This window comes from Sphaerodactylus townsendi, linkage group LG06, assembly GCF_021028975.2.
Source record: "Sphaerodactylus townsendi isolate TG3544 linkage group LG06, MPM_Stown_v2.3, whole genome shotgun sequence".
Taxonomy (NCBI): domain Eukaryota; kingdom Metazoa; phylum Chordata; class Lepidosauria; order Squamata; family Sphaerodactylidae; genus Sphaerodactylus; species Sphaerodactylus townsendi.
Genome location: NC_059430.1, coordinates 28582951 through 28596094, shown reverse-complemented (window position 1 = coordinate 28596094; position 13144 = coordinate 28582951). Strand labels below are relative to the sequence as shown.

General features: G+C 41.6%; 1 protein-coding gene across 5 annotated transcripts in view; it reads right to left on the bottom strand.

Moving 5' to 3' along the window:
* Positions 1 to 1307: 1307 nt before the first annotated feature.
* CHRM2 (cholinergic receptor muscarinic 2) overlaps positions 1308 to 13144 on the bottom strand; it is a 209118-nt gene continuing 197281 nt past the window's right edge. For all 5 annotated transcript variants that reach the window (XM_048500882.1, XM_048500881.1, XM_048500884.1 and 2 more), the window contains one exon: positions 1308 to 6725. In XM_048500882.1, coding sequence (XP_048356839.1) covers positions 5279 to 6685 — 1407 coding nt within the window. In that variant the 5' untranslated portion in view covers positions 6686 to 6725 and the 3' untranslated portion in view covers positions 1308 to 5278. The remainder of the gene's footprint in view (positions 6726 to 13144) is intronic.

Below are 13144 nucleotides of genomic sequence, written 5' to 3'. Positions count from 1 at the left end.
AGCCTGGCTGAGTACATCATGCCTTCTCCATCTGGCCACCCATGGGTATGAAGGGGGGGGAGGGTGTTTGACACCATCGGTTGTTTTATGGCTCCTGTTTTTATAGAGTATATCTGGGGTATTTATATTATGTTTTAACTTTATGTTTTGAGGCTTATATTTTAATTTGTTGTTCACTGCCCTGAGCCCTCTGGGAGAGGGTGGTTTATAAATTTGATGATGATGATGATGATGATGATGATGATGATGATGATGATGATGATGATGATGATGATGATGATGATGATGCTTCAGCGTCTTTGGCACAAACCAGCTGAGGTCGTCCCAGTGGTAATCGGCGCACTGGGCGCCATCCCAAAAACACTAGGGCAGCACTTGAAACATCTTCGAATTGACAAAATTAATATCTGTCAAATTCAGAAGGCAGCCCTGCTGGGATCTGCACGAATACTATGCCGATACATTACAACTTCCTAGGCCTCTGGGTGAGGCTTGAATTGTAATGAAGGCCAACAACCAGCTAAAGATCTGGCAGCTGTGAAATCTACAATAATAATAATAATAATAATAATAATAATAATAATAATAATAATAATAATAATAATAATAATAATAATAAACAACTCTAAAGAAGGAAACTGAAGGCCTGATTTTTGCTGCCCAGGAGCAAGCATTACGGACAAATGCAATAAAGACCCGAATTGAAAAGTCCTACAATGACCCAAAGTGCCATCTCTGCAAAGAGGGTGATGAAACCGTGAAGCACATCATCTGCTGTTGTAAGAAAATAGCCCAAACTGACTATCTCGAACGTCACAATAGGCTAGCAGCAATGGTGCACTGGAACCTTTGCAAAAAGCACAGCCTGCCCTGTTGCAAGACCTGGTACGAGCACAAGCCTGAAAAGACCACAGAAAATGAAGAAGCAAAAATACTCTGGGACTTTAGAATACGGACAGACAGACACCTGGCACATTACACCCCAGACATAACAGTGGTAGAGAAAAAACATGTTTGGATCATAGATGTTGCTGTGCCAGTTGACAGCAGGGTAGAGGACAAAGAGCTGGAAAAGATCACAAAATACAAGCACCTACAAATTGAAGTTGAATGATTGTGGCAAAAAAGAACAACAGTAATCCCACTAGTAGTCGGTGCTCTAGGAGGAATTCCAAGAAATCTTGAAAAACATCTGGAAAGCCTAAACTTGGACAGAACATCAGTCCACATGTTGCAGAAAGCAGCACTTCTAGGAACTGCACATATTCTACGCAAATGCCTCTAATATCCTAGGTCCTTGGGAAGGACTCGATATTCAGAGATGAATTCCAGATACTTGTGCTGTGTTGTTATGTGTATAATAATAATAATTTAAAAAGTAGTTCAGGGGAAAAGAGATCAACCATAAAACAAGATAAGGACTAAAATGAGTTTTTCTTAGCTTTCTTTCATTGGCCAGAACAAAGAGGAAGAACAAGTTACGATGGTTTTTAAAGGAAGTTTTGCAGCCCGTCAAGCTTTCTCAGATGCAAGACCATCTGAGTTCAATGGGACTTCCTTCTCACTAAGTATATATCAAAACTGTGCCCCTAATTAGAACTTGAATGAATAAACATGAAACCAAATAGGCCTGACATGTAATACAACTGAAGCCAACAGGATTGCTGTAATACAATAGGGAAAAAGGGGGAGTCGGTCATTTAACCAAATAGCAATTAACATTAAGAGGAGTAGAAGGATGGAATGTAAATATTGAAACTCTTTGTGAACTTCATAAGTGTGCACGTTGTTTCTGGATCGTGGCTGAGCAAAATCCCCAGCCTGAAATCTGGACGAAGTTAAGCATGCTTCAATTTCATTTAAATCAACGAACCCTTAAGTAGTTAAGTGCTTAAGTGCTATTAATTCTAAAGGGAGTAAAAGCAGCTATAGATCATCAGAGTATTTGCTTGAGTATTTGCTATTGGTAGGCAACTGAAGTATCTATTGGTGAGAATGCAGACTGCAGGTGAAGGGGATAGCATGTTGAATTCTTCTTTGTTTTTTATAATAGTTAAATGTCTGAAGAAATGATATCCTATGCAGCCTTTTTTCCTGATATGCAGTCAAACTCTAAAATGGTGCAGCGTAACAAAGGGTGCACTGATTCCATGTTCTGTTTATGTTCTGCTTGTATCTAATTGTCTGTGGATTATGTTCTTATTGCATCATCCCTAGGCATGGTTACTCAGAAGTAAGATCCACTGCATTTAATGGGACTTCTTGAATCCCCAGGAAATGTTTGGAGGTGATCAGTAGCAATTCTATAGACATTAAAGGATACTAGACAATGGTTCAAATGAGCAATAATTTAAGTCCATAAATTGGAGGAGACACCCAGATTCATACCAAATGAATCTGTGCAACATTGCCCATGAATTCCCTGACTAGTTTACACATTTGCAGTTATCCCTTCCACAACAAGACTTTCCCCACTGCGGTTTTGATATAACACAGGTTGGCATAAGAAAGTAAATGGGAATTTGGGGTGAGTTTTTATGGAATCTGCAGATAACAAGTGAAGGTCAGCAGATGACACAGAGAAAGTTTAGAAACTCAGAAATGCATAAAAAGTATGTGTAGTATTGTATAATATCAGCTTAGTTTATTTTTAATACCATTAATATTGAGACTTCTTCTCTGATATGAAGGGAGGGCCAAATTTTTTAACGTGGATTTTCAGATCGGGGAGGGGGGTCACGGCCCTAACCCCTGTGATGTGGAAGGGATAACTTTATATGTATTAAATAGACCATGATTCCAATGAGCAATAATTTAAGCCCATAAATTGGACAGTGCAATCCTAAACAGAATTACAAATTTCTAAGTCTATTGACACCAATGGATATAGAAGGGTGCAACTCTGCTTAAGATTGCACTGTTAATGATTTGATATGATGTTTTGGGCATAATACAGTCTCTGGGTAAGAAATCTTAGCCACTGCTGAGTGTTTGGGAAATTAATTCATCCTAGTTTAATGCAGAATTTGATCTCTGAATGCATCCAACATATATGGAATTCTGTGCTTCATTTTCTCTGGCCTGAATCAAATCTTAGTCCAGCGCAATTTAGTCACTCATTTCTCCCTACAGGGGCAAACCCATGCCTGAGTGGAGTGCACATGGGGGCTCACCAGATTGAATGCCCCTCCACTGTTAAAAACATATAGCTAGAACATTGCAAGCTTAGAACATTACAAGCTAGAATGCTCCAGGAAGAGGGTTCTGTCCCTTAAGCACATCCTGCCTGTTTTCTCTGGGAGTGGAACTGGTGGATGAAGCATTCTGCTCTGTGAACCCTCTCCTCCAGTTTGAAATGGGACTGCTTACTATCTCAGTGAAGATTAGGTTGTAGAAGCTTGTTTGATTTTGCTTCCCTAAATCTCAAATTCAAAACATTCTTGAATGTTGATATGTGAAGCCAGAGCTCGACAACGCATGATACTTGGAATGCTATGACTGGAAATTTCAATTTTCTCCCTCTACCCCACCTTTTATTTCACTTGAAAAATCAGTCATGGAAGGGCTTGGTTGAGACTGGGGCTGCAGTTGCGTGTGGAAGGGGAGGGATTTAAGCCTATCCCCAGTGCTGTTTTTGCAACTTGAAACAGTCCTACAGAGCTAGCCCATCAAACTTGAAACATGCAACTTGAAACAGTCCTACGGAGCTAGCCCATTAAAACACATACATGGCAGCTTTTGAGGGCTGCTTCAGGTCAAAAAAACAAAGTGTGGGGCTTAAAGCCCTCACACTGTGGTCCTAGTTCAAGTTCTCCCAGATGCCTGATTTTTCAAGAAAACAATTCTGTGAACTTCAGTTACAGGACTTCCAGCATTATGCGTAGTTGAGACCTGAGACACGTAATAGAGTCATTTGTCACAAGCGGTTGAAATTTTGGATCACACATGAGAACACCACTGAGAAGTCTTTCTTCATGTGCAAAAAGAGAAAATCTATACAAGGATAATTACTAGCACAAATAAAACTCAACAGAGACCATTTATTAATCTGAAGTTGACACACTCAGGATGTACTTATTGCTGAGAGCAAACATGGCGGGAGGTGTGTCCAATTCTAAAATGAGTGTGTGGTCAGAGATATTCACTAGACTCATTTGAATTGGACCCCAGACTTCAGGCTACCAAATTTACCACCAGGCATACAAAAGGAATTTCTAGGATGCAACCTGAAAGCCCTATGACAGGGCTTGATATAATAGCACAGGGGATATATAACCAAAGCAATACCTTAATCATAAGTTTCTGCATAATCATTGCTCTAGAATATCCATGCAATGCCAGAATTTTGACTGCTGTTGCAGATATGTACCCCACACACATTTATTAACTGGTATAGTAAGAGTTACAAGTCAGTTTTAACTTCTCCAAAACTCTGGGTTCCAAGGATAACCCTTTTTGGTGTACCAAACAATATCTTTAGTTGACTGAGCTGGCCATAAGTGCTGTGCAAAGCTTGACCTCGACAAAAAGGAAGAACAGATGACCACGGCAAATCACTTAAAATTATCACTGATTATGAATGAGTGCAATCCAGTCAAATTCTGGCACAATAAAGTCCCAAACATTTCAAATGGATAATGTTGACACCTTGCCCCAAAAAAATTGCTTAAAAGTTTGGCTGCTTCGGCCCAGTATGAGGTACAGTACTACTTTTTAAATGCAGATTGGAACAGACACGAGCAAGGCAAAGATAAACAGTAGGCTCCTCAGCATCAAATCATAGAAACAATCAACCCAACTGGCTAGCTCTGTGTCTTCCTTTTCCTACCATTTACACTTTCCGCATAGGTTATTTGAATGACTGGACACACACAGACAAACTGGCCACAGTTATACCAAAAAATTGACTAAGGCCACAGCGCTTGCCAAGTTCTCCTGTGCAAGCCTCATTGATCAATGATCTTGTGCTCTCCCATTTCCCGCTTACACAAGAGAACTTCCCAGGGATTGTGCCCCAAGAACAATGGAGTCAAAAGCCCTTCTGAATGATACTATTTGGAGAGCAGGGAATGTTGCCTCGAGGACCTGTCTTCAAGTGGCTGATCAGCCCTTTCCAGCCTCCTGATGACTTGTGAACTGTTAAGTGCAGGTGTTGGAGATGAAGTGCATACTCTTGATCAGCATCTCCTTTATGCCTCTTGATGTCACACTAGAGCATAAAGTGCTATGGCATTGTTTTAACATACTTGGAACCTCCTTCCCCCTTATTTTGGTTTTTTCACCTTGTGGCTCCTATGTTCTTGTAATGACACATAAGGAGGTGCTTAAAGGTTTTCTTAAAGGTAGCATTGCAGAGCGCATAGCAAGCAGGATTGATGGTGCTGTTGATATAGCACAGCCAGTAACCAATTGTCCATACTGTGTTGGGGATACACGATGCACAGAAGCTGTTGATGAGTACCATGACATTATATGGTGTCCAGGTAATGATGAAGGCCAGGAGAATAGCCAAGATAGTTCTGGTCACTTTTTTCTCTCTGGAAGGAGGTGCTTTCTTTTTGGCCGGCTGCTTAGTCATCTTGACAATCTTCCGGGCAACAATTTTCTGCTTCTCATCTCCATTCTGGCCATCACTTCCAACAAGTTCCACGGTGGTATTGGCAGAGCTATCACAATCATCTTTGGGGGACTTGGTGAATATCCTGATGCACTTCAGTTTGGAGTTCTCCACTTTGGAGTTGGCTTGGGAGATGGAAGCCCTGGTGTCATCTTTGATGGCTTCATCCTCTTTCGTGTTGGAAGCTACAGCACTAACAGAGGTGGAGTCATTTGAGCTCTCCTTCTCCTCTGTAGTAACACAATTTTCCACAACTGATTCCACAGTGGCTTTACCGTTCTGAATTTTGCTATGCTCTATCCCATCTTCAGTTGGTGGGATGTTGTTATTGTTTGGTTTCACTATTTTACTTTGGACCAAACTGGGAGACACTGGTTCCTGGTTTTGTCCACCCACTTTTTTGTCTTTTTTAATCCTGCTCTTACTAGCCCGGGATATTTGCCAGTAGAGAACAGTCATAATGATAACTGGTAGATAGAAAGCTGCAATGGCAGTGCCAAAGGTGACAGCTGCATTGGACAAGAACTGGATGTAGCATTCCCCATCAGGAACAGTCCTTTCCCCTACAATGAACTGCCAAAAGAGAATTGCAGGTGCCCACAAGATGAAAGAAAGCACCCATGCTGCAGCAATCATCATTCCTGCCATCTTAGTGGTCCGCTTGACAGGGTATGACAGAGGCTTGGTGACACAAAAATATCTGTCAAAGCTGATAATGAGAAGGTTCATGACGGAGGCATTGCTGACTACGTAGTCAAGAGCCAGCCACAAGTCACAAACTACCGGTCCCAAAGGCCAGTAGCCAATCACAGTGTAAAGAGTGTACAGATTCATGGAAAAGACACCAATGATCAAATCAGCACATGCCAAACTGAAAAGAAAATAATTGTTGACTGTCTGCAGGTGCCGGTTGACTTTAATGGACACCATAACCAGGATGTTCCCAATGATGGTCACTAAGCTGAGGGATCCAGCCACTATGACGATGAAGACTACCTCAACAGTTTTATAAGGACTTCCAAGAGCCATCACGTCCTCCAAAGAGGTTACATTCGTTGAGTTATTCATGTTTGTGTCTAGTAAGTTGGTAGACAAATAGTTCTTAAACCTGTAGAGGAAAGAGAGAGAAAACAAAGATGGTCAGTCATTTACTTTCATTGTTCTGGCAAATGGGGCCCAAGAAAAACGTGTTTATACAACAGATGAAATTCGTTTTGCGACTGGTCCTGCCCCAACAATCACTGTGTGGTGAGTTGTACTACCCATTTTGAAAATTCCAAATTGTGCTGCTAGGTGAAATAAGTGAGGGAAGTAAATGATCTATATGTCTGCACTGTTTTCTTCCTATGATTACTAGTTCTGTTGAATTTTGCTGACGTGTCTATAATGCGGCACTTACACTAATATCACAACCAGGGATGTGCACCAGAAATAATCATTCACTATTTTTTGAATCTAGATTTCAAGGAGGGCATAATTATTGGTATTCCAAGCTGTTCGGGGCCCAAATAACAGCTTGGTATGTAGATTCTTTTTCCGCACCAGGATTCTGAAATTATTCAGGTTCACTATTTCCTATGAGGAATCTTTCGAGGATGGGAAGGAGCTGGAGGGGATATTTTTCGAGCAAATGACACCCAAATTGCAGTTGAGTTAGTGTTTCCTGCCCACTAAAGACCCCCATGCTGAAGTGAATTGGAACAAGAGTGCAGTGCTATGGGCTCCCAGAAAAAGTGCCACCAGCCATCTTCCATTATTTCTCATGCTCTCTCCAGGGCAAACAATAGTCAAACACTCAACAGCAAGCAGCCACTGGCACAAGGCATCTCAGTGCAAAGATAACCAACAAGCCCAATATAGCCAACATCAAAACGGAGAACCACAGGCCAATGTGACAAGACTAACCTCACCAATGTCAAACCAGAGAATCCAAATCAAACAAACGTAGGAGTGGTTTGCAAGCCCAACACAGCCAGTGTAAACACTCAAAGAAGCCAAGCAAAACTCAGGGTTAATATCGCCTTAAGTTCAATAGGAACAATTTTAATATAGAGAATCCTAATAGAACCAACATGGGTGATTCCAATTGCTTGTGGGAGCTGCCTCCCCCGTCCCTCCTGCTGCTGAAAGTGACTAATAAAATGTTTTAAACAAATGAATCAATAAAGCCAATCTTCCCCTACGTTTGGTGCTTTAAAACACTAGACCCAAATATTCCTGAATATTTCTAGGAATATTCTGGATTAAGATACTGATATTGACTGGGATTCTCTAATGTGTATCTGAATCCAGGCTATACCTGAGAAAATGCCAATAAGGTATTTTCAGGCTATATCACATGACCAGATATATTCAAGGGCACAACCCTGATCCCATACTGCAAGGCAATTTGCAGTCATTGTGAAGAATCATTTACTAATAAATGTTTGTGCTCTGAAAACCTAAACATTCATTCTGAGAACTGAATCTGTCTGTCCGTCGGTCCGTCCATCCATCCATCTATGAGGTTTTCATGTTGTATCAACCCATTGGGCCATCTAGCCCTCTCATGATGCCACTAAAGGCTTTCATTTCATTTTGTTTCACCTAGCCCGCTGGCTCTCCAAGGACTCCAAGTACTTGGCACTGCTATCAAAGATTCCTGTAATTGGATAAATCTGGAATTGGACACAGGAACATCTACATGCAAAGCATGTGCTTCACCTCTGAGTTATGCATGTTCTTATTATATCAATTTCTTTTGAATCAAGATTGTTGATGAGGGAGCATTGTATATCCTCTCATTATTTGCTTCTCCATTCATTTTTCAAAACCCTGTTTCCTGTGTTGGCCAACCAGCCATCTATTGATTATTCAAAGAAAAATTAAACCTCAATCTGCATTTGACGTTCCAGTGACAAGCAAGCATATTTTTTTGTCCTGTGGTTATACTTTCCTTCATTCCCTTGAATCAATACAATGCAATGGAATTAGGTAGGCTTTGCATATATATTACTTATGTTGTGCTCAGTAGGGTTGCTATTCTCCTCCCTTTTTTACATAGAGACAGAATCTGTTTCTTTGAGAAGCTGAATATGAGGAAGAAATGAACATACAAGTCTGTTCCCAGTAGGGAAATACTACATTGGGAAGAATTTTACCAGTTATATAAAACAGAAATATTCAGGGTACATTTTTACAAAGGTAATTGGGCTAATGTTTAACAAAGTCATTCAGGAAGGCATTTTTTACAAGGGGAACAGGACTATATTTGCTGTATATTATCTATTTGCTGTGTGTCTCATGCTGCTTGTTCTCTACTTCATCATTCCATTTTTTGCATTCCTGAATGTATCATGTCTAGTACCATTTTGTATGGCTTCAAATTTTTGTAATCCTAGTCTTCCTGCCCACCTTACTGTGGTCAGGGAGTTTGAGCATGTCGGCAAAGCTGGGAGCAATGCTGTAAGGCATTTAGACTCTGTTAAGAGGCTGAGCTCCTAGCAATGTCCCTCAAGGCAGAACGGTCACAACTGAGACACCAGATTAGGATGTGTCCATTCCCTTCAGGAATCAACAGCCACATCAACAGAATAGAACAGACAGTTCCAGTGGTGGTGGGGGCAGAGGCATCCTCGAATGCAGTGGTGGGATTCAGCAGGTTCGCACCACTTCGACAGAACCGTTTGTTAAAATGGTGCTTGTAAAGAATCAGTTGTCAAATTATTCAAATCCCACCACCGGAACCGGTTGTTAAATTATTTGAATTCCACCACTGCTTGAATGGTAGCTACTAGTAGTGAAAGGTGACACTGGTGAATCTTTTGTAGACAACAGCAGTGCCACTATGGCTAGCCCTGGTTAGTACTATGCAGAAGAAGACAATAGGAAACCACTTCTGACCAACCGTTATCTTGAAAACTCTATGGCCCTTTCTGAATGGGCTATTTAAACCAGGATGACACCAGTAAAAATTCTGGGTTGGGAGGGAAATTCGCATGGATCTTGATCCTAACACAGATCCACTGTGCGCCCCCCACCCAGGTTTTTCAAGAATCACATTATGTACAATTATTTTTTAACATGCCTCACAGCTGTGGCCGAGTGAATAGCCATAGCTGTGAGGTGCGTTCGAACAAGAGCCACGCAGGGGAAATGGGCCAGCAGGAAGGCAGGCAAGAACAAAAATGGGTCGTATCCACTGCAGGAAGGCAGGCAAGAACAAAAATGGGCTGTATCCACTGCAGGAACAAACATGCAGACAGGGAAGGAAACAAAAATGTGCCTTTGTGCGAAGGAGCACACTTTGACCAATGCGCTGGCTGTCCACGAAATGGCCAGCCGTGCAAAGGGGCTGGGCCTTTCCCCTGCTTTTATTGGCCCGTGCGGAAAGGGCCTGTGACTAGACAATCTGTCCTACTACATTGTTTGTTAGATGTCTCGTGCTCTTTTATTGCATTATTTTACACTGCATAATCCACAGTAAGAAATGTGGACTATGAACAAATAATAAATAAATGTCAGCTTGTCACTACTAAAGGAGGACAGCCTCTTTTAGCAGTAAAAAGCATTTCTAATGGGGATGTTTTCTAAAATTTCCCATGAAGCATCCATTCTTTAAAACATTTCACTCCCTCTCCATTCCTGTTATGTGACACAACAAAAGAAGAAAAAATGTGCATCTATCTTGATACAAACAGAGTGCAAGAGACATTCCTCTACATACCAGGAGTGTGACTTTTCCTACTATTTGATGACACATACATTCTGTATTTTACAACATGAACCATCAATTTTTCAAGTATTCATTTTTTTTCAAAGCAGGAGCAAACATAAAAAGAACTCTGTTCCCTTGGGCCAGTGCTCCATCAACATCTTGTTTCCCATAATGGATAACCAGATGCCCCCAATGACATACAAAGACATAAAAGCAGGATGCAGGGGCAAAACCTTGCCTTGGCATTGTCCCCAACAACTGGCATTCAGAGGTTTCATTGAGCCATCATGGGATTTGAACAGACCACTCTGAATGTCAAAGAAAAGAGTGGTCATCACTGCATGCTGTGGTAGTAAGTTCCACAAGTGAATTATGTACCATTGAAGAAGGGCTTTTTTCTTTATGTTTAAGTGCAAGATGGAGAAAAAGCTATTGATTCTATCCAAACTATGCATAATTTAATATGCTTGTATCATGTCCCCCTTCAGTTCATGCTAGTTACTGTACTGTTTATTGGAAGAAGAAGAAGAGTTTGGGTTTATACCCACTTCTCTCCTAAGGAGACTGAAAAGAACTCACAAACTCCCTTCCCTTCCTCTCCCCACAACAAACAGCTTGTGAGGTAGGTGGGGCTGAGAGAGTTCTGAGAGAACTGTGACTAGCCCAAGGTTACCCACTAGGCTTCGTGTGGAGGAGCAGGGAAACAAATCCAGTTCACCAGATAAGACTTCGCTGCTCAGGTGGAGGAGTCGGGAATCAAATTCGGTTCTGCAGGTTAGAGTCCACCTGCTCTTAACCACTAGACCACACTGGGTAGAAAAACAGAGAGATGAGACAAATGATAGTATCCAAAGGAAGAAGGGAAAATCCTGGAACAGATTTCTGAAAGTATGAAAGGAATTGTAGTAGGGTAGTACAGAATGGAGCTTCATTTTTTTAAATGAAGCACTCAAGCTATAAATACATATGATGTTTTGTCTTCTCGTCTTCCAAGAGGAACAAGTTATGCCCCAGATTCTTCTGTTCAGTTTATTAAAAGATGAGCTAAATATCAAAAAGGTTAAATATTTATTATGCAGAACAGCTACATAAATATCTTATTTCCTTCTATTAAGTTTTAATATAAGCTAAATTTTTAAATGAAGTCCCCAGTCTTTTGAAGGCAAGTCAAATAGCATGCATATAATGTATTGTCGAAGGCTTTCATGGCCCTCCCTGGGCACTTACCCACAATGCCCTGCTGCCTCCAGTGGATTTTCCAGCAGTGCAGGGAGGTGGAAAATACAGAAAAACTTCCCCACTGGAAACTCTTCCTTAGGGCTTAATGGACTTATGCTGCCTGAAAGGGTGGCGTAAGTCTGAGCCCTGAGCTATAGCACAACGGCTAATAAAAACCCAGGGTGGAAGCCACCTCCAGAAACACCTCTGGAATGCCCCTGGATGACTCAGCCCCCCCTCATTTGGATTGGACCATAAGGAGCCTTTCTCCAACTTAAGTGGCTCTTGCTCCAATGGAAGAGGCACTTAAGCTGGAAGTAGACTCCTTAGAGAAGGGTTGGCTTTACCGCTATGACATTGATGCTGCTATCCAGGACAAGATTCAGCCTGGTGGGTATTCTGAAGGAGCTATGGTTTGCCTCCTAGTGTTTCCAGCTGCTTTTACAAAACATGCTTATGATTCCTGTGATGAACAATGTGACCCCATGAACTTCCACACTGCGTTTTTTGTATTTTCAGTTCAAAAGCTTTTTACACCATTCTTCCCCCCCCTCACCATTCTTTCCCCCCTCAGCTTACCCTCCTGCAATGTGTCCTTATCTGAGCTGATCCACCATTTGCCTGCCCAGAAAGAAAGGAAGGAAGGAAGGAAGGAAGGAAGGAAGGAAGGAAGGAAGGAAGGAAGGAAGGAAGGAAGGAAGGAAGGAAGGAAGGAAGGAAGGAAGGAAGGAAGGAAGGAAGGAAGGAAGGAAGGAAGGAAGGAAGGAAGGAAGGAAGGAAGGAAATAATGAAAACTGGGAGAAGGGGGAGACAAGGAAGGCTGGCAGGAGCTTTATTAACAAACCCAGGCTTTTCAATTTCACTGGGTTCACTGCTCCAGCAATAGACTTTTACCAGTAAAATAATGTAAAAAGCCCTCCTGATGGTCCTGAAATGGTGGCCTGAAGAGTGGAAAGAACTACTGTTATGTAACTGGAGGAAGACAAGAGGAGTGAAAAAAACCAAAGAAAACTTATAAAGTGTGGTAATCTTGCTTTCCCTGCAAAAGGGGGGGGGGATGGGAAATCATACCTAGGGAGCTTTTGGAAACCATGGAAATTCTCTGATCTGAGAGTGGAGTGACTGCCGACAAGGAGAAAATTTGTGTGTAAACAAGAATCAAACTCAAAGGGAATGTATACTCAAAGCAAAGTAAACCAGACATGTGCAAAAAGCCCTTCACATTTTTGACAAGCACTGTCAACTGGCAGGATATCCTGAGAGCACAGCAGCCATGACATTTTTGTGCAGGGACTGAAGCAGCAAATGGTGATTCACAGTTGTATAGCATTCGCTGAGCAAATGTATATTGTGCCTCTGGTGAGAGTAGAAATAATTCTAAATAAAAACACTCCTCTAAGAGCAGTAGAGCCAATACATTAATGGATAGCTGCCTGGGCCAGCATTTTTTTGCCTTCACTCCAGCTATGGGGCCTGGGAAATTGCACACCGCTCAATTACAGCTTCATTGCTGCTGTTCTAATGGTATATAACTGGTTAATATAATGACTTCAACATAAATGACTCTAAATCAACTCTGACACTAAGAGTAATTTCAACATAGCTGGTCTGAC